The sequence below is a fragment of the Protopterus annectens genome, chromosome 3.part1 (genome assembly GCF_019279795.1).
Source record: "Protopterus annectens isolate FY-2018-M chromosome 3.part1, PAN1.0, whole genome shotgun sequence".
NCBI lineage: Eukaryota > Metazoa > Chordata > Ceratodontiformes > Protopteridae > Protopterus > Protopterus annectens.
Genome location: NC_056732.1, coordinates 360,442,086 through 360,462,735, shown reverse-complemented (window position 1 = coordinate 360,462,735; position 20,650 = coordinate 360,442,086). Strand labels below are relative to the sequence as shown.

Here is a 20,650-nt window from a genome sequence, read left to right as displayed (position 1 = left end):
GTATGTGGTAGATGTATTTGTTAGTTTATTGGCTTTTAATTTCTGCTTATTAGTATGCACAGCTCTCTCTCTCTTTTTATGGCGGGGATGGTGTGTGTGTGTGTGTGTGAAGTCTCATTGATTTGGCTTATTTGAAGGCAACATATGTGCTTTAAGAGTAAAAAACTTGAAACATTATTGTCACATTTTACTCACTTTCATCATAGTCAAATACTCACTAGTGTACACGCTGACTGCTTTTCTGGGACTGGTCACCAGATCGTTTTTGAGCGATCTTTGATATGGCTTGCTGGGCCCTAGTGCATGCATCAGTTAAAATACAGTACTGTAGCTGTCATAACACCATCATTATAGCCAAACATAAGAGTTGTATAAAGTTGGCTACGTTTTTGGGAGGAGAAGTCAGAAAGTATGCTGCATGTGATAGCTCAGGGCAGTTACACGATCACTGCTGAATGACCATTGATGTAGCTTTCTAGGTTAGTATGTGTCATACAGCAAGAAGTACAGTTGTCTTTATTTCATTCACTTTCATCCCAGTAGAATATTAGAGGTATACACAGATGATGTCTGTCTCTGTGGAGTGGAAGTAACTTGATCTCTTCTAAATGACAAATAACATTGGGGGTGGGAGGGTCAGTGTGTGCATATATGAAACAGCTGAATACATTACATTTGTCATTTCATTCACTGACATCAAGTACTAGAGGTGTACATGAAACTTTACTAGGCAAATTCATTAAGTAGTATAACGTACTACTGAGATGGTAAGTGAGATCAGTGCAGAGACAATAGGACAGCACTGCATGTGTCTGTGGGGAATCTGGTGTGTTTGTTTTGCATGCGAATTTTGAAGTCAGTTGCCTGCTGGAGTTCCGCAGCGTTTCTAATAGTCAGGGCTATATGGATAATGTGCTGTTATTTATCTTTGCCTGGTACAGATTACAGTGTAAGTGAGGCATTGTGTGACTGTCTATCTTGACATGGTACAGAGGCTTGTTGCCATGCAGCACTGCTGTTTGTCACATTGCAGCGCTGTTAATAAAAGCCAGTAATGTAAGTGCTTGTTTGTTACAAGTGTGGAGGATGTACCACACTACATTAAAAAGCCATTATTAGTAGCCATCTGGGTACAACTAAACAGGGGTAAAGTCTGCCATAAAGTAAATGGGAAGATACTTTATCTGTTCTTTCATACAGAGCAGATACCCACTAGGACCAAAATGTCTATATTTGTTTTCAAATTTCATCAAGCAAACACTTCGCTTCCTGGCATTAATTTGCCAGGGATGGATGGGAGATGAGGTCGGTGTGGCTTGGATAGCAGTTTGTAAGGGGAGACATGGACAGTTACATAGTGATGTGGGTGGGACTTTGAGAGGGGCGGCAGTCTGGAAGCTGTCAGTACAAATTTTAAAACCCTGGCTAGATTCTTGTGCAGCTCCTGCGGTGATAAAATCTGTTGATCTGAAAACAGGAATATAATGAGAAAATCTTTGCTTACTCAGTATTAAACACAGAATTTTCACTGCTGAACAGCAAAAAAATTTGAACTACTGGAGTAGCTAAAAGATAACAAGGATCACAGAGGTGTGTGCGTACTCTCAAACCACAGCACAGGGACTTTCTACACAGGCAGATGAAGCATTTTGGCTCAAAACTTGGGAGACAGTCACAAGAATAGTGTATTAGAACTGATCCACTGCAGAGTGACTCAATAAAAGACTAAAGGTTTCCAAGTGTAGGGAGTGTGCTAGAACAGGGGAAAAGTAACTTGGCTACAAGTTCCTTCATATTTTTTATTTGGCAATACTTTTTTGTTTCTCCTTCTTTTTTTATTATTACCAACCTCGCGCCCCAGTGCACTGTCATGCTGGGTCTACCAGACATCTCCTTTGCCACCCTGCCGCCAGACTATTTCAGTATTGTGGGGCTGGTCATGACGTTAGATATCCAGGGTAGAAGGTTTTCTATGGAATAGCTCTTTTTTCCCTACATTTGTCACACTGTATTCCAGTACTTATGCCTAGTAAAATAATCTGTTACATGCAATTCTGGATTGAACTGAATGTCTCTAGTGTATTACTTACTGTTCTTTAAGAGCAAAAATTTTAGTCAACTTACAGAAATCTGAACTGTGTATCAAGCTAAATAACAGGCGCTGGTACAATTTTGAAATAGTTCAATTTAATTGAATAATACAACCAATCTTTCCTATACAAACCTTTTCTACAACACAGTGTAGTAGAATATTACATGTTGCTCGGTATTCTTCAGAACTCACTAATCTAACCAGATATTCTCACATACCCTTCATTACTAGTACTACTGAAATAAAAACAATTAGTTTCAAGTCATTAGTACATAACTAATGAACTTCAAATAAGTGCAATTCTTATATTTGCAGTGCTAGAGCCTTCACTTGCAAAGTACTCTCAAGCACTAGATTTTGTTTTGTGTCAAACCAGGGAAAAAGGCAATGGAATCAGCCAGCATTTATCAATAAATATTTTGTGAATAAATGTAAAACCAGAAAAGTTGCAGTCTTTCTTTTCTTATTTCAAAAGGCACAAAATAGTCAAGTTACCTGATATACCAAAAGGATTTAATTACCGGGTCATTTGTAAAATTTTTAAACTACATCACTCATTAAAATGAATGTTTGCATGCCACTTCATAAAAGGAATGCGACAAACTAGTCAGTTATGTGGTGCCACTGTACAATTTAAAACAAACAAAAACAGAGCTACTACATATATTGATGACTTTTATATATGTTTTTATGTTCACAGATACATGTATTGGGCTCATCTGTTCATCTCTCTGTAGTTCATACAATATGGTATAATAGTTTGCATAATGAGTTCTTAGAAATCTGAACAATAACAGACCAAGGTCTGTTATACATATGTTACCCCTTGGAAGAAATGTAAAATGTTAAGGACAAATGGAGACATCTTCCCATATGAGGAACACAATTCTACATGGTTGTAATTTGGAACATGTAAATGCACAACTCGTGTAGACAAAATATTAATCTTTAATGTTATCAGCTATTCCGTGTACTATATGGTAAGGGTAACCAGACTCTGAAACAGTACATATGACACCACCACCATGGCTGACTGGATGAAGGACAGAAAACAGCACTGTTAATGACAACAACTTGTTGTAAAGTAAGCGATAAAGCACTTCAGGGCTGATTTTATTGTTTTATACCATCCCCATTTGGGTAGCAGCAACTCTTTCATTTCAACACACTCCAGAAATAATGGCATTACACAATTAATAAGCACCCAAGCATTTTTAATGTCTGATTATGAACTTTACAAAAGCTTATTTCATTGTTCAGATGAAAGAAACAGCAACTAAACAATGCTACTGCATAAACAGCTTACGGGGAACAGAATCTGCCAATGAAAAGGATGGTGGAGGTTTTACAATCTACAATAGTGAAGATAAATGGATGGTCAGCATCAAAGTATTTCACACCTCGTGCACAACCAAGCTTCATGACAACTGCAGTTGCAGCTGCTGCCTCTGTTCCCTCTTCATTTACTTCCACAAATGCTTTATGGACCACCTCTGACAAAAATAGATCATTTCTGTCTGACATTCCAGAGAAGTTAGCCTGTGCTGGACTGAATGCATCTACCATTCCCATGCTTATTAGCTTTGGCTTAAGATCATAGCTATCCTCAAGCTTAAATTTTGGAATCTGCACCATGACTTGCATATTGTCCATCATGTTGGGTTTGGTCCACTCCACCAAATTCTGATAGCTTAGATTCTTCTCAACCTAATAAATATTACAGAAAATGTTAGTTTCAAAGTGCATTAAACTAAAAGCAAAATGCATTATTTAACTTTGTAAAGACATGCAATGACTTATAGTACAGAAAACTTTAAGTGCAACCAGTCGATTTGAATTAATTATTTTTCTTCCTTAACTAACCTTTTTAAATTTACCACTGCAAAAAAGTGATTCACAGAACTGCTAATGTACACAAAGCTGCAAATAACCTTCCCTGTTGTCATGTATCACAATGAATGGATTAGAATCCATCAAAGGGAGACAGAGGAAGGAAACTTGACTATTCCTCAATATCTCTACAAAAACACTTTTTGCCTGGGGTTATTATATTAGACAATGCTTTCAGGAATTTCATCAAACATTTTCAAGAATTTCATCGAAAAGGACAGTTGTAGTCAGTTGTAAATAAAACCGGTATCAAGGAGAGATAGATGGATCAACTGAAACAAATCTAATGCTTTTATTATTAAATATAAATCCATTACCAAACTGGCAATATAACAACTTGACATTTGTGGTTTATTTTATGTGATTCTGTACTATCAAAACACTTTTATTTCATTCAACTCATATATTTAGCAAATAAGTTATTTTTGACATCTGGATCAGATATAATTTTCAAGATAAGACATTCTAAAGGGAAGAGCAACTATTGTTCCAAAGAAAAACAAAAACAAACAAGTAAAAACACTTGCAACCTAATATAACGAATAATATATAATTATGATCAAGAGATTTACTGCATTACTGCTTCTTAGCTTGACAAAATTAACAGTGCATGCAGGATACTGTTCTTATACATGTCCATATAGCCTTTATTCCTAGTTTGACAGAAACTGTAATACAATAACTACAATGTGGTAACACTGGCAACCTTGTAATTAAGCACTTCTTACATATGTAATCTGTATGAAAAATACATTTCCAAGTGCTTTACCAGAAGACACAAGTAGTAAACAAGTATGTTAGCACTAAACATATGGTCGTATCCCAAAATAATTCACCAGTCTAAGCCTGCCCCGATTCTGAAAGACTTGCTCTTAGTGTAAGTGATTTACTTCTGTGCAAGGCCAATTTATAAACAGGTTATAGTGGGGGCCAGACTCCAAAACACTCGCTCTCAGTGTAAGAGAACACAACACTAAAAGCAAGTCTTTTGGAATTGGGCTCATAATGTTAATATTCACACTGTTAACCCTTAGTCTGCAAATTCATGAAAGCTTGGTAAGTTTCAAGCCTAAGTGTTTAGCTGATAAATAGTAGCACTGTTAACACTATCACTCTGTGCAGCTGCAACTGGGGTAGCTGGAAGCAAACGTATCTTCAGCACTGTTAAAACATAGAGAGAGGCTCTATATGCTGAGACTTAAAGGGATACACTATATGTGTCACAGGATAATGTGAGTTCAAAAGATTACTATATAGATATGAGAACTATAGCTACCCTCGTTCACTAGGCTCTAACTGGTCATCAAAATTAAATAACTTACTAATAAATAAATGTTACCACCTGTGGAGTAAAGATGTTACAGAATTATTTTAATTATCTTTAAAATGGAACTTGACTGGTATCATTTTGTTTATAGTGTCCAAAAATGTGACTAAATTATGACTTTAGAAATGATACCCACACCCACTGTAATACTGGAATAGTAAGAAATTTTTAATAAAAAAATCTTTCATTCATTTATGTCTAATCAACATAAGTTTTTTTAACAATCATATACAATCCAGTATTTAGCTGAGTGACATAGAAGGAAGGAGCCCTACCTATAACTCAGACGGTCAGTGTTCAATTAGAACCCTTGGCATTGAAGGGATCTGAAGAGAGGAATTAAGGGCTGTGCCTGCTCACATTTCTTGGATGTGGGAGGGATGATAACTGCATGCTGTTGAGTTGTTCAGCTGTTGCGTTGCTGGTGCTGACCAAACAGGAAAGCAGGATACATGCTAGGCTGAGATGGGGGTTTACCACAGACTAGAAGGCAAACTACAGTGGAGGACGGGTGTGGCCTTAGTGTCACACTTCATCTCCTAGATGGCCCCAAGATAGGCATGCCACCACAGAAGTAGGGACATTTTCCTTATAGGTCTAGATTCCTGGAAGTGAGCCTGAAGTGGCACATGAGATGAAGGTCCTAAATCTAACAGTCTGAAGGATGATAGTCTCTCCCCAGTTCACCCAACCCTTACTCCTAGTGGCTGATGGACAACTAAAGAGCCAAGAGGGTGACAATCAGAGAACTGACCACTTGCAGAGGCAGAAGTACAAATAATGCATAATTCAGTCACATAATTATTTTTTTTTAAGTCAGGGATTTGTACAAAAGTTGTGTGTGCCTTTACATAGGCTGCTTGGCTATGCCAGAAAATGTGGCACAGAATTAAATAATAATTACAGTGCACTGGAGCAGACTGTAAACACCACTTCTGGAGAAGTAAGCAATGCAGTAGGTACACACACAGACAGACCTATAGTAATGAATGCATAGGAAAGTAGGGAAATGTATGCATATCACTTTCAGAGATAGTACATTCTTTCATGCAGCCTTTGCGATATCCACAGACTAAACATTACAGCAGACACTGGCTGCATGTGTTTGTCAACTTATTACCATCAGCATGCCTGGGTGTTTTCAGTAGCACTGTGGAAAAAAGCTTTGCATATGCAACAACTGAAATAACAAATGGGTATCTGCAGTATCTAAGTGGGAGTTCACATCTGTAGACTCCTTTGAGGCATAAATGGCGGTGGAATAGGGTCATAAAAGAATGCAGGAATGTTGGACAGCATCAAACACAGGTACACACAAAACAATAACATGTAGCAGAGTACAGACTGATTTGAAGGGCAACCTTTTTTGAGGGGACTGGGAACTCCTTTACATTTATAAAGATAGGGGATGGAGTAGATTGATAAGAAGACAGGGAAAAACAGGGGCAAATGAACATGAAGGCACAATCAGACAAACACTGAACAAAAGACAAAAGGAGTGGTTGGGCAAAAACCAGGATGGGAAGACATGGACAGAAGGAGAATTACAGAGGGTGGATAAATGGTAGTAGGGAGCATAGGACAACACACAGAGTTTGGGGCTGCATGCAGCAGAAGAGAGAGTGTACAGCAGGATTGGGCTATGGTATAGTACAGCCAGCATGTAACTTGCCTCCCAGCATACAGGCGAACTACACTAACCCATTTCCAGCAGAGGGCTCAGGTGCAACTGGTGGCATGCTCCAGAAGCAGCTCTATGAAGCCAATCCATAGGTTCATCTTCCTCTCAACCACTGACATAAACCCACTCAAGCTGAATTTTTGTTATTACAGATAATGGCGGTAGTCTACCTGCCAGTGAGAGGTTAATATCCACCGCCAGCAAGGCACTTCTATAACCATCACCCTACTCAGATGCAACCTCAGCAGGTGTAGGCTTGGTCTGAAGCTCCTGTCCAATAACTTTGCTCTGACTAGATTTTTGTTTGTGATTCTTTTAGGATACCAACTCTGTCACTCTATATTTGATGCATGTATAAACTGTTTTTTTTTTCAGTTCTTCTGTATATAATGTTATTTATTTACTGCCTTTCTATCCTCAAGCCAACTCTCATATTTATGTAGGTTCATAGGTTATTACTAGACTAATGGCACAAGAGCCTTTACAAGCATAGCCAGTAATACCTAGGATATGACAATATTATATCTCAATTCCCTAGATATGGGATGGGGTAGTATCAGGGTAGTGGGTATTTGTAAAATGACTCAAGGCTCCAACAGCTAGACTGCCTTTACCCATAAGGCACATGGGCAGTACCCCGGAAGTAAATTTATAGTTCCCCACCCATTTATCTAAATTCTTTTCAAGAGACTGAGGGATGGGCTTTGTTTTATGAAGATGGGAAGTTTATACCATGGATGAGGTAGCCTTTGGGATACAAATCTGTCACTCCAGCAAGTTCTGTTAGAGTAACACATAAGGTTCAAATTCATGACAGACATAATGCTAATGTATTTTTTCTTGCGAATATGTAACATTTTCATCAGGGCTGGATCAGCCAATGCCTTGTAGGTCAGGCATAAGTCACATCTCAATAAACAGTGTTAGAAAGAGTAAACAGATAATGCATTTAGTCAGTACACTGTATTTTTTTAAATGAGAAACCTCTGGGGCTGCTTAAATTGGTGTAAATGCCTGGTTAGGCACTTGCAAAAGGGAGCATTGTACTCAATTATGGGACCGATGAGGGTTGAGTACAATGGCACTATGACTTCATTTGATCTCAATGCCATGCCTTTACTTATAAGTTGAATCACACAGAAGAATTTCTTCACTACTGTAGCTACCTGGTGATCAAAGTTTACTTACTCTCTATCTGCGTTCCTCAGTCCCTCACCACTGGGTCTAGTTTTATGGGTGTGCTATCAATATTATAATTTGCATGGATTTCAGATTTACCAAAGGGCACGGTTATGCATTTTTTATCATTTAGTTTCAGACCATGGTTTTGGCACCAGTTGTTTGTCATTTTTAGTCCTGTTTGTAGGATATCAACATCATCTGGGGATTTAGTGATTGCTCCCAGCTTACATTCATCGGTGAACTTAGTAAGCCAGAGGTCCCCCAACAGTAGCTGTCACTTTAGAGAAGTATATACCAAACAGGAGGGGTCCCAACACTGAGACCTGTGGGAGACTACTGATAATGAGTTTCTTATTGGAAATGGATTTACCTTCCTTGACAACGTGTCCTCTCAGTGAGCCACTTTGCTATCCATGTGACGATGGAGGGGTTTATGCCTAACTCAGTAAGGTTATCTATGATCCCAGCTGGGGGATTGTATTGAAAGTTTGGCCAGATCTAGATAAGAGGTGTGTACCATTTTACCCTTATCCATGGCTCTGGTGACTTTCTCGAATAAATCCACCAGACTGAGCGGGCAAGACTCCCTTTGACAAAGCCAAATTTCCTGTGTCATTATTGATCAAATCCATGATAATTCTCTTGATGGCCTTGTAGATGAAACTGGTCAAGTTTATGGGTCTGTAGTTCCCTGGGGAAATTGGAGAGTTCTTCTGAATCGTCAAAGTATGCTGGACAGGACTCATGATTTATCACGACAATTCCGTGGACAGTAGTTTAGGAGAATATTCAATGAAAGCCACTTCCAGAGAACAGCAATGAAAGCATTTTTTGCAGGAGGCAATTCCTCCTTGCACCCTCCATGCTGGAGGAGACCCCACACATTCTTATAGTTATCTATACCAAATCCAAGGTCGTACAACAGTGGAGAAAGGGAAGCAGTTAACTGTTCACGGAAAGCAGCTCTCCACAAAATCTCCCTCATGCTGCTGTCATTCTGCAAAATGGCAGTCACATTATCCTCAGATTCCAACTGGATATTAGTGGAAAGGGTAGAAAAGCTTACAGGAACATCCCTTTCCAAGGAAAAGAAAAGGCAACTATCTCCCAGACCTTCCTGCATGGAGTTGTGGAGCAGAACTTTGACAACCGATTGCTACAGTGGGGGAAAAAACACCTATCTGAGATATTTCCCAGAGATGGATCAAATCCTGGAAGACCCCTAGATTCTGTTTTTGCTTTATTGTCTGTCCTAGTCTTTCTCAGCTTGTCTGTCACACTATTTTGCTCTGACAGAATGTAAGACATTTGTATAGTGAGATTGTGCTGAAAAGCTATGTCCCAGCCTATGCTAGCTAGTCTGCATCCAGTGAATATGATCTGGCTCCCCCTTGCTTATTTACATACCACATCACTGTGGTGTTGTCTGTAAACACATATAGAGGTCCCAGGGACCACAGATGACCAAGAGCATTTATGAGAGCTAACATTTCTTGATTATGTAGTTTGGTCAGTCTTTTTTGACCAAAGACCCTGCACTTTTAACTCCATTGGCACTGCTCTTCAAGCAAAGTCCACGGTGTCTGTTGTAAATGACTGTGCTGCAGAAGGAGACGTACTCTGAGAAGTTTGGTTTGGTTTCTCAATCACAGAGCCTCCATTTTCACAAATTCTAAAACTGGAATCTGAAAGGTCAGGAGATGATGCTGTGCCTATATAGATTTCAGGTGCCATTGTATCTTTCTAATGTGGAGACTTGCAAGGGGTATCATGAGTATTACAGAAGACACGAGACCTAAAATCTTGAGGAGTTCTCTTGCTGAGACAGATGTCCATGTTGAAAACATCTATTTCCTGTGGAAGAAAATATATTTGAACTCATATGTCCAGCAGACATCCCAGGAAAATAATCCCATGGGAAGGAGTCAGAAAAGACTTCTAATGTTCCCAGCATGCGTAGGAGATCCCTTCCTGACACTACACTTTGGGGGGAAAAAACTCTGAAAATATAAGCAGAGAAGAGAAGAAAAAGACAATGGCTTTGCTTATGATGTAACATGTAAAAGGTGTTTACATGCTCTAAACATATATGAGGTAATTAAGCCAACATGTTATGCAATTGTAGCCCCATTAAGTGGAATGAATAAATGAGCATGCCATACATTCTCAGTTCAGAGGAATTCTATACTTGTTTTTCTTCTGCAAAACCTGCTTTCTGCCTTTACTGAATGTCGTATTTGGAAATAGGAAACTGCTTTTGGCCAATGCATCATTCTTACAGTTTTAGAGCTTACCCTCAGCTTAACTTGCATCTCCAAAAATCCGCTTTATCTGTATCTCTAACAATCCACCTAACAAAGTCACAGCCCCCCAACTCAAGCAAGGCACCATCAATCACCTTCCCAAACTCATTGTTGAGTGCAGTTCAGGGAATATTGTGAGCCTGTAAATGTTTTAGCCCCTTACAGGAAAAAAAATCTTGATTATAACAGGGCAAACATCCTGAATTTTAATTTAATCAGACTACACTAGTGCATTGCTGCAAAAATCTGAGCTAGCTGTCGGCAAGACTGAGCTAACAAGTCATTTTAAGTTTTTTTTTTTTTTAATTTTGTTAATTTTTGCAAGTCCTCCACAGAAGGCACAGAATTTGGTCCTTCAAATGAAATGTATTAAATCTAACCAGAAAATAATGAATCTAATCAGAAAATAATGTCATTGCTTTGCAGCAACCACTGGCCCTGATCAAAATATTCTCTGTGCTCTCAAAATACAAAGTGCCCATAAGCTGTTCCAAGTAGTCAATTTTTCGTTCACAAAACCAATAAGAACAGGCAGCCATTTAGGAGCAGGATGGCAGAGTGCCATGCATAGTAATAAGGTGCGTTACCTGAGTTTCTACTCTTACACGGAGCTTGTAAGAGTGCAGGGTGCATGTCTGAAAGCAGAGCTCTCAGAATATACACCCCCCCGCAATGAAGAACAGCAAAAAGGGGTCAGAAATGAGCGAGACCGCTCATAGGTGTCCGCATATCTCCACCCGCAGTATACATAAATTAAATGAACAAACCCTTTATTTTTTTATAAAAATCCCATTAAAGCTAACTGTAGGTGCGCAGGTGTGCCCATTGCTTAGTTAATGCAGCTTAATGGCTGAAGAGGATAACAAGGAAGATATATGCAAATGAAGCAGCATAGCAATAGTGTAGTGGGCAGAGCATTCGCCTTACGAGCAGGCATTCCCAGTTTGAGTCCCACTGCAGCACATTCCATTCTCCATGGCAAAGCACGTTATGATTAATATTTATGTTGCAAAACCCACTGAATAACATATTTTTATTAAATGGAGTACTGCAGTAAATGCACATATGAGGTGTCAGTGTCATAATGAATAAAGCACTAGTAAGCAGGTTTAAGCACCAGTAAGCAGTAGTAAGCACATTTAAGCACTAGTACGTGAGTTTAACTATGTTTGTGCAGCGGTAAGCAATGCCTACACTCATTAAGTTATTCTTAAGCTAACTCTCTGTAAGCAGATGTAACGGCAGGTTAGTAGTGCTTACTGTCACACAAACATGCTTACAAATGCTCGAAAGTGCCTTAATCATTCTGTATCCAATGGCCCTTGTTCTGGCCATCAACAAAATAAACAGCTATGCAGGTCTCAAACCTAGGACCCTATACACCTTAGTCACAGTTGTTAACCACCAAGCCATCACAGAAGTACAGAAGAATGAGGTATCAGCAAACAAGTCTTCACCATACTAAAACCAAACTGAACCTGTGAAAGGAATTAGTATACAGACATATGTGCCTTAACCCACTACATAACATAAATATGTGAACCGGAGTACAGCAGTAAGGCCAGAAGTCCAGTGTAATTATAATAGAGTGTTGAAGCCCCCAATAAAACACAAGAACCCCATACAGTGTACGTACATATGAATCATGGATACCAGGCATACATATAAGGTGTAATGAATAATACCTCAATGCCAAAAAAAAATTATAATGCAAAGCCTAATGTAAGCACCGCTAAGCATTGCACAGGCCAGCTTAGGAGGTGTAAGCAATGTGTAGGCCAGCTAACTCAATGTTCCCAGTATTATACCCCTTTAAACAATGCCAACCCTAGGTAAGCAGGTTTGCCCATAGCCTAGCCTTTTCAAAACCAGCCAATCATGGATTAGTGCTGGAAATTGGCCCTATGTAAACCCAAGAGGTGGGAATACATCTCATAACTGGTTGTAGCTTCCCCTTGCAGGCACAATAGCAGTAAGGGGAGAAGGTGTGCGCTTTCAGGCACAGCACTGGTGCATCTAGGAGTCCAAGGTCATGGCAGGACTCCTTGTCAAAGACCATGATCAGAGACTGCTGCAGGGCCAGTACCAGGGCTCCCAATATAAGGCAGAGGCCTGGGACCATCTCATCCACGACCTTACAAGTGTCACTGGCTTACCCCGAACTGGTGAGCAGATCAGGCATGACTATGCTGACCTGAAGTGGTGTAAGGGGGACGTCTTGGAGGAGTGGTTCCAAGAGGCTAGAACATCAGGGGATGTACCAGCTGTATGTAAGTATCATGCCACTATGTGTGTAATAATTGCCAGTTCAGGTATATCATGGATAGGTATGGCTAAATATTCCTCTTATGTCTCCCACAGCTGCAATGGAGCAGGCCGTGAATCAGGAGGCCCACATCAGTCACCTGGTGAGGTTGCGACTCGAGGCAGGTCAGTAATACTCATGCATTTAATGTCATAGGAAATAAAAGTAGTAGTAAATTAATTGCCTGTATAAAACCTGTATTGTTCAAGGCAAGTACTGCATACACTAGAGAATATTGCAGGAAGAGACTCATACATGTTTGTATGTCAATAAAAGTGTAATAGCCTGACAATAAAGGTCTAACTGCTGGACTGCATGTGTATACTCTGGTATCATATGGTAATGTAGATTCACAACCATGTAATAGTACTGTAGTATTAAGCACTGTTGCCCACACTGTGCACCATAAATTGAATTTGTAAGAATGCCTGTATATGACAGGTGTAATCCCCAGAGGCCATTTAGTACAACTGAGAGACACATAGACAGAAAGCAGGGAAAAAGCAGACAACAAAACCCAAATAGCACATGCAACTGAGATGTGAACTGTTGTTTTTTAGCACACACAACCATGGCTCGAATCCTGCCAGTGGTAGTACTCTGCATACAGAATCATACCCCACAACTCTACAGAAATGTCCAGAATGCCCAGTAAAGTGGCCCATATCTGTTGCCTATCAACCTGTCCACCTGGGAAGTCAGTGGGATGATCACAGACATATAGACAGCAAACAGGAAATACAACTGATTGACACACATCTATGAGAACAAAGTTGGCACACTAGCAACTCCCCAATACCTTATGAGACTAAGAAGCCACATATGTCCCATTTACACCCCAACTTGTCAAGCAGTGGTCAGAGTGTGTACAGTAACAGAGTGAGATGTATGTGCATAATAGTAATGTGGAATCTGGTACTGTGTGTGTGAACATTCCGGTAGTGCTAATAAACATTTCTCCCACAGGTCTGTCAGATACCAACACTGTGCCCAGAAATACAAGAATGATACCCAGTACTGGTACTGTTTACATTGGTATTGTATGGCAGTGCGGCTGATGCAGTTGCTCTGAATAATGAGGTATTACACAGCACTGTCCACACTGTCCTACAACATATAACTGTCTAGGAAATATGTATAAGAGTGTTGTAATATAAGGTCAGAATGCAAAAGCACAGGGGATTAATAAGACAGAAATCAGATAGGAGATATAAAGCGATATCTATACAGCAGACACAACTGTGATGGACAATGTTTAAGTTGTAATAGACACATGGCCATGGTCTGAATCCTGGGAGTGGATGTAGGCAGCATACAGAATCATATGTCACAATTGTACAGATGAGGCCAGAATTTCCAGTATATGGGCCCATATCTGCTGCCTATCCCCCTGTTAAGTCTGTGGGATGATCCCAGATGTTTAGCCAGCAAACAGGGAATACAAGTAATTATTAAACACCTATGAGAACAAACCTGTCACTGAAGCAACCCCCGAAACCGTTAGAAGAGTAATATATCAAGTATGTCCTATCTACACTCCCATGTTGTCAAGCTGTGACCAGAGTGTGTACAGTAACAGAGTGAGATGTATGTGCATAATACTAATGTGTAATCTGGAAGTTTATGTGGCAACAGTCAGGTAGTGCTAACAAACATTGCTCCCACAGGTACGTCGGATGCAAACACTGTGCTGAGAAATAAAGGCCATTATAACCTGTACTGGTACTGTTCACTCTGATATTGTAGGCAACTGTGTGTTGCAGTTTCTCTGAATAATAAGGTATCACCGATCACTGTCACCCACACTGTGTTACATAATATAACTGTGTAGGAAAGCATGTATATGTGTGTGTCAGGTCACTAAAGGTGGAAGAGGGCAATATTCTAGATATGTCCCGGCTCACCAGCATGTGGTCAATACATGGCCAGAGTCTGTGCAGAAAGAGTTGGATAGCTATGTGCACAACATCAAACTGAAATCTGGAAATATGTGTAGAAACAGTTATTTATAACAAACATTCCCTCCACAGGTATACCAGGTAAGAGGTGTATACTGCAGGTAAAACCAATTCATGTGTAACGATGACGACAGCCATATCACTGTCCAAACTAAGGCTATAGGGTAGTGTAGTAAGACTTGTAAGGTACAGATAACAGCACTGACTAGGAAAGTAATGTGGACTACAGGAATATACTAGTTGTTAATTGACATCTCCCCCCCCCACCATATCTCCAACAATAATTAACTTACCCACCCCAACTGGTATGTAATGACATCTATGTTCCGATACTGTTCAATTGTTTGATAAATATTTTAATGGTTCCCATGCATGTGCTATATTGAATTATTCCAACATTGGTGGCATGGTGCCATCAATGTATCTGCATGCTGTTCTTATTACCACTGTGGTCCCATATATGCATGTGCTCTGTTTGCTATGCAACTGTTCCGTATCTGGTGTCTGGGTTAATGGGAATATCTATGCATGCTGTTATATCTAACCATCGAATGTGCTGACTATTACTAACCCACATATGATGATGAAATCTAAACACTATAGCATGCTTGGGAAGGCTGGTCCCAGTGGACCCACCTGTCCCACCTCAGCTAGCCATGGAACTGGGCAACAGCTTGTCTGGGGCCCATCCTGAAACTTCCCTGTCTGTTGGTCCTGCAGCACCTTTGGGTGGAACTGCCTCAGGGGATGGGGCTTACCCCCCCCCCCGGGAGCAGGTGCAGACAGGACCTGTCACCTATCGCTAGGTTGGAGTCATGGTGCATGGAGAGCTCAACCAGCAGCTTGATGATCTTCTACGCCAGCTCGAGGGCCATGCATTGCAAGTAGAGCATCCATCTGGTGCTGCAACTCAGCCCCTAGCACAGCCAACTTTGGGGCTGTGAAGGTGTAGTGGTGACTGCCCATGGGTGGGGACCTCAGTCCCACTGTTTCCACTAGGGGGTTCATGGGCTTCCAATTTCTCAACACCCCTTCCTATCAAGGAGTTTACCCCCTGACATGTGTCATATACCACCCCTGTATGCGTATTGTTTCTCTTGTCTGTTAACCTACCCAACCTACCTCTCCAAATATACCTATTACCCCTCCCTAACATCCCACTCTCATCTGAAACAAAACTGGCAATCTGTTCCCAGAAAAAAATCTCGCCCCATACATAACTGTCCATTTTGCACACGTGTCCTCTGGACACGTAATCCAGTCTAATTAGCATCAGAACTTATTATTGTTGTCCTCACCCCCTCCCAGGGGTTTGAGTGTCCAAATCTACCTCCAAATTCAGTGTATATGCACAGCTATTGCTGTAGAAGAAATGGGAAGCTATGGACCCTTTCTGCACATCCCTGGCTATTTTCCCTACTGTCTTTCCCTCTTTGTATCCCTTTTTTCACCACTTTCCTATCAAACTCTTTTTCTTTTCTTTTAAAGAATTTAGCACAGGGGTAAGCAGGTGTAAGCACTTTTAAGCAGCAGTAAACGGGTTTAAACCTGTTTGCATGGGGGTAAGCAATGCCTACACAAGTTAAGCAATTCAGAAGCTGAGTATAAGAAACTGTAACTGGAAGTTAGCAGTGCTTACCTCCGCGCAAACCCACTTACAACTGCTCAAAAGTGCCTTAGTCACACTGTATCCAATGGCCCTTGTTCTGCCCAGCAACAAAATAAACAGCATCTGCAAGGCTCGATCCCAGAACCCTGCACACCATAGACAAAGTGATTTACCACCAAGCAATGTCAGATATACATAACCCTGATGTATTCACAAACATATCATATAGCCCAGTCATTCAACAGTACAGAGAATGTATTCCAACATGTAGATGTATGTGTGTGTGTAAATATATTAATATCTAAACAGATACAACATATCTATATATGTATATATATATATATATATATATATATATATATATATATATATATATATGTATATGAACATATATACATGCAAATGCCTACATCTATAGCTATATATGTCTACATCTATATGTCTGAATATATACGGCAGGTTATATATATGTCAGCAGATATATATATATATATATATATATATATATATATATATATATATATATATATATATATAGAGGTATATATGGACATACATCTGTGGATAACAATGGGGAAATAACAAGAACATATATGTCCACATGCAATGTTAATGGGGTTGAGAGGCCCCAAAAAAATATGCGTCTTGTACAAATAGGTATACCCCTCCACAGCCAAACACGTCCCCCCTGCAATACACTACCAAGTGTTGCAGATCCCATAACCAGGACCAGACATGATATGGGCATCCCTAGGATACATATACACAGACACATATATGCAGATACAGATATACATACATATATATATATATATATATATATATATATATATATATACATACATATATATTGATATATATGTAACTACACATACACATGCAGAGATATGTACAGTAATTTACATATGTAGTACGTGCAGACAATATGGAACAGCCACTGTTCCTACAGTTAACACCTTACCAACTGGAGATTGTATGAGCCACCCATACAAATGACATTCATTTCCTGCAACATATACCCACAGAGATATCAAAGGATATAACACCACACACAGGTATGCATAAATAGGAAAGCTTTATTTGTGTACTATTACAGTTGTAGACACCATGTCATATAGCTGTTTAGACATGTACATCCATATAAACTGAGTAATGCAACTGTGAAATAGTTATACTAATGCAGTAGTCTGGAAAAGTTAACAAATGTTGCTGTCCAGGCCAAGGCCATCAAGTAGTACAATAGTAAAGACAGACTGGGCCATGGGATACCAAACAATCAATGGTAAGTAATGCAGGTGTATAGTTCAACAGATCAGCAGCCTTGCCAAAGTAGAACATTTGAATTGTAGGGAGGGTGACTACCCTAAAAAGCATTGCTCGCAACACAGACAGAGTCAGACAGAAACACACACAGACACACACACACATGCCAAGCCTGGGATTGAACTCCTTCCTTACTATTTTATCACATTACAGCAGTACGCAGCTATGGCATGTGCTATGGAGATTACTGGGCTACAACCTTCCCAGAGATGTATTTCTAGGTGGATGACATCAGCAGCCTTACCAAAGTAGAGCATTTGAGTTGTAGGGAGTGTGACTACCCTAAAAAGTATTGCTCTCTACACAGACAGAGACAGACAGACACACAACACAGACACACACACACGCACACACACACACACACACACACACACACACACACACACACACACACACACACACACACACACACACACACACACACACACACAGTTGCCATGTCTGGGATTGGAACTCCTACCTAACTAGTTTATCACACTACAGCAGTATGCAGTTATGGGACGCGCCATGGAAATTACTGGGCTACAACTCTCCCAAAAGTGTATTTCACAGTGGATGACCTCAGCAGGCTTGTCATAGCAGGGCCATGGGAAGGGCAATGTGTGTGCATGGGCCATAACCCATTCATCTAGAGGTTGATACATCACATCCGGGCACACGCAGCATCATATTTCACAGGTCGATGTATACAGCTGCTAGATGACTACTTCCTTGTACAGTCATGTTGCACAGCTAGCACATGCACCACATAGTCTGTAATGCTGACAGATACCAGTGGCTAGTATCTACAGTGAGTGACATCTGACCCTCATGTGGTTGTGGCCCTTTGGCTGTGTGCTGGGTGGGACAGGCCTGGATGGCTCCTTGTCACAGTCACCCTCTTCCACACATCTATGTATGTCTACCTTTGGCTTATTATAGTGTGTTGTCCTTAGATATATGTCTGTATTCCTATCCACTGTGTGTGCAAAGCATGTGTGGTGCATACTGAGGAGTGTCTGCACTAACATCTGCAACTGCCAGATATGTCTGGTCCGCTGATGTTTGCAGACATGGCCTTCATGTGTTTAAGTGTGTGAGCATGCCCAGTATGACCTTTCAGTATGTTGACTGACATTGCCTTAATTTCTCTAAGTGTGTGAGCATGCCCAGTATACCCGTCTGTACTGAATGTGTAGATCAAGTCCAGGTACTTTGTACTGCAGTGCTGACCTTTGTGTTGTACACCTACAGGTAGCATACTGTTTCTGCAGTGTATCCATCGATCATTTGGCATTGACTGTTACTACATTTCTACATAGGATGGGGGGGCATACCTGACTATTTCTACATTTCTCCACAGGATTGGGGGGGGCACACCTGACTGTTACATTTCTACATAGGGTGAGGAGGCACACCTGACTATTTCTACATAGGATTGGGGGGAGCACACCTGACTGTTACTACATTTCTATGTAGGATGGGGGGCACACCTGACACTTGTACACATTTGCTATGACTGTACTGGTATGTCAGGTACTCCATTTCATTCTGTATTCTTACCTATCTTGCTGACTAGAGGCATACCAGTGTACTACAGATCTTAACTTTGATTAGTGTCTGACTTCTACCCTTCAGAACTAATGTCCCACTGCCTGACCTGCTGTAGTCTGTCTGCGTAGGCTTGGGGAGGAGGTTACCCATAGGTATCATTCAGAGGCCATAGCACAGCTTTTGTTTGTGTTTGTCTACACCTGTCCTGCTGGCTATGACTGTTGTTGGGTATGTGAACCCCCCTGACTGGCATGTGTGAGTCATTTACCTTGTGGGTGTCCCAGTACTGAGGGTGGTGCTGCAGGGCTGCCTATGTCGGATGCATATTATACACTCCCTACACATGGTTGAGCACAGGTAGTGTAATGTTTGGTATCTGTTAGAAAAATATGTATTAATGTGTGTATTAGTGCTTTTAAAAGCCCAAAATGTATTCTATTTCATGCTGCATAAATCCATATAAACTGTGAATGCTTTCTGACCTTGTATTTTGTCAGCACAGCTAAAATCTTGTTTATGCCTTAGGAAATTTACTGAGAAGCAGATGATTGTCTGCTGGGTTAGGAAAGTAATGAATAGAACAATACCGCTTTCTATAATGTTATTAAACTTAGACAATTAGCCCTGTCTGTGCTATGAGAACATACACAGCTGCAGGAAGGATAGATAAGCAGAACAAAGACTGCTTGAAGAATATGAACTCTAATCTGTGTTTGCGTTGTGCTTGAATTAGCAAGAGTACCTTGAAATGTAATACAGCACTGTAGAAATAATTGTAACTAGCTAGTGGTCTCCAAGGACATGTTATTTTTCAAAAAGTTTCTCACAAATCTAGTAATATCAGCAGAAAATATTGAACAACATCTGCTGTGAAACAATATTGTAGGCTTGTATTTGATTACGTCAGCTTTAGAAGGCAATGTCTTGTAAAACAGTATAAGAATGGTTTCACTTCCTGTTACTAATCAGACAAACTCTGTATTTGCATGTTTTTGTCTCCTTGCTGCAAGAATTAAAGTGCCTTAACCTGAACCTTACGTGTATTGGTCTTTGAAGTTTTTTCCTTTGACAGTATCCCTTTTACTGCATGTGAGAGTCAGAGAGAGGTGTTATTCTCTGGGTCTCACCTGTGTCAGTGTATGTGCTATGTGTTGACTCTAGGCCAGGGCATACTGGCCAAGCCTCCTTCTGCCTACTGGGGCAGGCTCAGGTTTTCCTCCTCTGAGTCACTCTGTGGCCTGTGCAGGCCTTGGCAATGGTGAGGGGCTGTGTGGCCGTGCCCCGTGCTGTTCATGCTGCAGCTGTTTCCACAGGATCATATTGTGTAGCATGGCACATACAAGGATAATTTGGGTACATGTAGCTGGTAAGTACTGCAAGGCTCCACCGGATGTGCCCAGGCACTGGAACCGTGACTTGAGCAGCACAAACACAAACTCTACTATAA

General features: G+C 40.5%; 1 protein-coding gene across 1 annotated transcript in view; it reads right to left on the bottom strand.

The window, feature by feature from the left end:
- Nucleotides 1-3,289: 3,289 nt before the first annotated feature.
- The window catches only part of LOC122797669 (serpin B6-like), a 373,330-nt gene continuing 355,969 nt past the window's right edge, over nucleotides 3,290-20,650 (bottom strand). Inside the window, exon 6 of the mRNA XM_044066210.1 lies at nucleotides 3,290-3,799. Coding sequence (XP_043922145.1) covers nucleotides 3,395-3,799 — 405 coding nt within the window. The 3' untranslated portion in view covers nucleotides 3,290-3,394. The remainder of the gene's footprint in view (nucleotides 3,800-20,650) is intronic.